This window comes from Octopus bimaculoides, chromosome 25 (assembly GCF_001194135.2).
Source record: "Octopus bimaculoides isolate UCB-OBI-ISO-001 chromosome 25, ASM119413v2, whole genome shotgun sequence".
Lineage (NCBI taxonomy): Eukaryota > Metazoa > Mollusca > Cephalopoda > Octopoda > Octopodidae > Octopus > Octopus bimaculoides.
Genome location: NC_069005.1, coordinates 5,417,074 through 5,419,300, shown reverse-complemented (window position 1 = coordinate 5,419,300; position 2,227 = coordinate 5,417,074). Strand labels below are relative to the sequence as shown.

Genomic DNA, 2,227 nt, shown 5'->3' with positions numbered 1-2,227 from the left:
CAGTACTGAAGCTCCAATCTACAAAATACAAAAGAGAGGGAGAGAAAAAAAAAAAAGGTATGAAAAAAATGTAAACAAAAAAACAAAAGAACCCCCAACTCACCCCCACACACATGCACACAAGAAAGAAAAAAAATTAAAATGTGAAAAAATAGAAGGACCCAGGAAACAATAAGAAAAAGAGCTGGTGGCATGAAAAAAGTACCCAGTACACTGTGTGATGTGGTTGGCATTAGAAAGGGCATCCAGCTTGGCGTTAGGAAGGGCAGCTCCTGTCAAACTGTCCAACCCATGCCAGCATGGAAAACGGACATTAACCCTTTCGTTACCATATTTCTGTTGAGATACTCTGAGTTTTTTTTTCTTTTTTCAATTAATTTTAAATATAACAAAGAGTTTAGTAAAATAACTTAGTTATTTGGGATCAAGTGATGAGAAAGGATCTTCAGATGTTAGGCATCACAGACAGGATGACAAGGGACCAAGACTTTTGGTGGTTTGCTGTGCTTGAGAAGACATGCAAAGTTGAGTAAAGAAGTTGTGGTCCTCCTTGCAAACAGGCATGTCCCCTAAATCCATCTTCAGCTGAGCGTTCCTCATCTTGCAGGTTCATGGGTGCTGGTGTCATGTGAAAAGCATCTGTACCGGTGCTACGCGAAAAGCAATTGTGCCAATGCCGCTTAAAGCACCCAGGAAAGGCACCCAGCTGTAGAGCCCATGCCAAAACAGAGACATGGAGCCCGGGAAGATCTCCAGCTGGACAGATCCTGTCAGACTGTCCAATCCAGGCCAGCATGGAAAATGGACACTAAATGATGGACGGACACACACACACACACACAAACAACAACAACACAGTTGGGTTAGCCATAATATGAACAAATACAAACTTGATTCAGCTTTGTCCACAGTAAACCACAAATGGAACTGGTCAGGATGATCTTCAGCAATTTTCTCCAAGTCAGGACGCAGCAGAATATCCTTTTCAGTCTGAAAATATAAAGCAGTAGATATACAGTGCGGGGATAAATTTAAGGTCCTGGTAGGATGCAAAGTTAGGGTATTTCCAGAGAAACACTCAACCCAAATACTGTTTTAGGCCAAAGCTGGAATTCCTCAGGTATAGAAAATTCAAGTTTCATGACCACCACACCGTAAAGTGAGTTTGGCAAGGACTAAATAATCCAAATAATAATAATAAGACAAAGATAATTCTTTAAGACATTTTTAACCTTTTAGCATTTTAACCAGCCAAAATATTCTGCCTGCTTTATGTTCAAACTGGACAGATCTGGCCTCTCACACAAACCCTACAATATCATTCTAAAAATTAGCAGGTACCTCACCAAAATCTCAAAGCAGGATAAATTCAAAACGGTGGGAAGAAATAAGTATTATTGATGCTGGTGTCATGTAACTGGCACCCATGCCAGTGGCATGTAAAAGGCACCTTTTGAGCATTGGGGTCGATTTCAGATGGGGTGCTAAGAAAAGGGTCAAGACCCAATTAATTTACCATTATTTTAATGTCCACTTTCCATGCTTGCATGGGTTGAACAGATGACATGTTTATAGTGATCACATGTTTCTGCTGCACATTAGCTCACCCTCTCCATCAAATCAACATATATAACAGGTGCAATGTGTACAGGTGCACTGTGTGCCACACATCAGGTGATCGAAGTGATCGCAGAGCAAAGAGAGATGAGTTGTCTTGCTTAAGAACTACCTGGTCTAGGAATTGAAATCATGATCTAGTGATTGTGAGTACAACATACAAACCGCTAGGCTGTGTGGTAGGAAGCTTGCTTCCCAACCACATGCTTCTGGGTTCAGTCCCACCTTAGGCAAATGTCTTCTATCATAGCTTTGGGAGTGGATTTGGTAGGTGGAAACTGAAAGAAACCCATCGTATATATATATATATATATATATATATATATATTTGTGTGTTTTTCTACCCACCATCACTTGACAACCGATGTTGGTGTGTTTATGTCCCCATAACTGAGCAGTTCAGCAAAAGAAGCCGATAGAATAGGTACCAGGATTACAAAGAATAAATCCAGGGGTCAATTTCTTCGACTAAAAGGCGGTGCTCCAGCACGGCCACAGTCAAAATGACAAACAAACAAACAAACATATATATATATATATATATATATATAGATAGAGAGAGAGAGAGAAAGAGAGAGAGAGAGAGAGAGAGAGAGAGAATAGAATGGGC

The 2,227-nt window shown here is 40.4% G+C and overlaps 1 protein-coding gene across 1 annotated transcript in view; it reads right to left on the bottom strand.

Annotated features, from left to right (window-relative positions):
- Positions 1 to 2,227, bottom strand: part of LOC106880033 (NADH-cytochrome b5 reductase 3) — a 43,195-nt gene that overhangs the window by 6,445 nt on the left and 34,523 nt on the right. The window contains exons 7-9 of the mRNA XM_052976806.1: positions 1,451 to 1,469; positions 891 to 1,039; positions 7 to 18 (exon numbers count right to left, since the gene is read on the bottom strand). Of these exons, the coding sequence (XP_052832766.1) occupies positions 7 to 18; positions 891 to 1,039; positions 1,451 to 1,469 (180 nt within the window). The remainder of the gene's footprint in view (positions 1 to 6; positions 19 to 890; positions 1,040 to 1,450; positions 1,470 to 2,227) is intronic.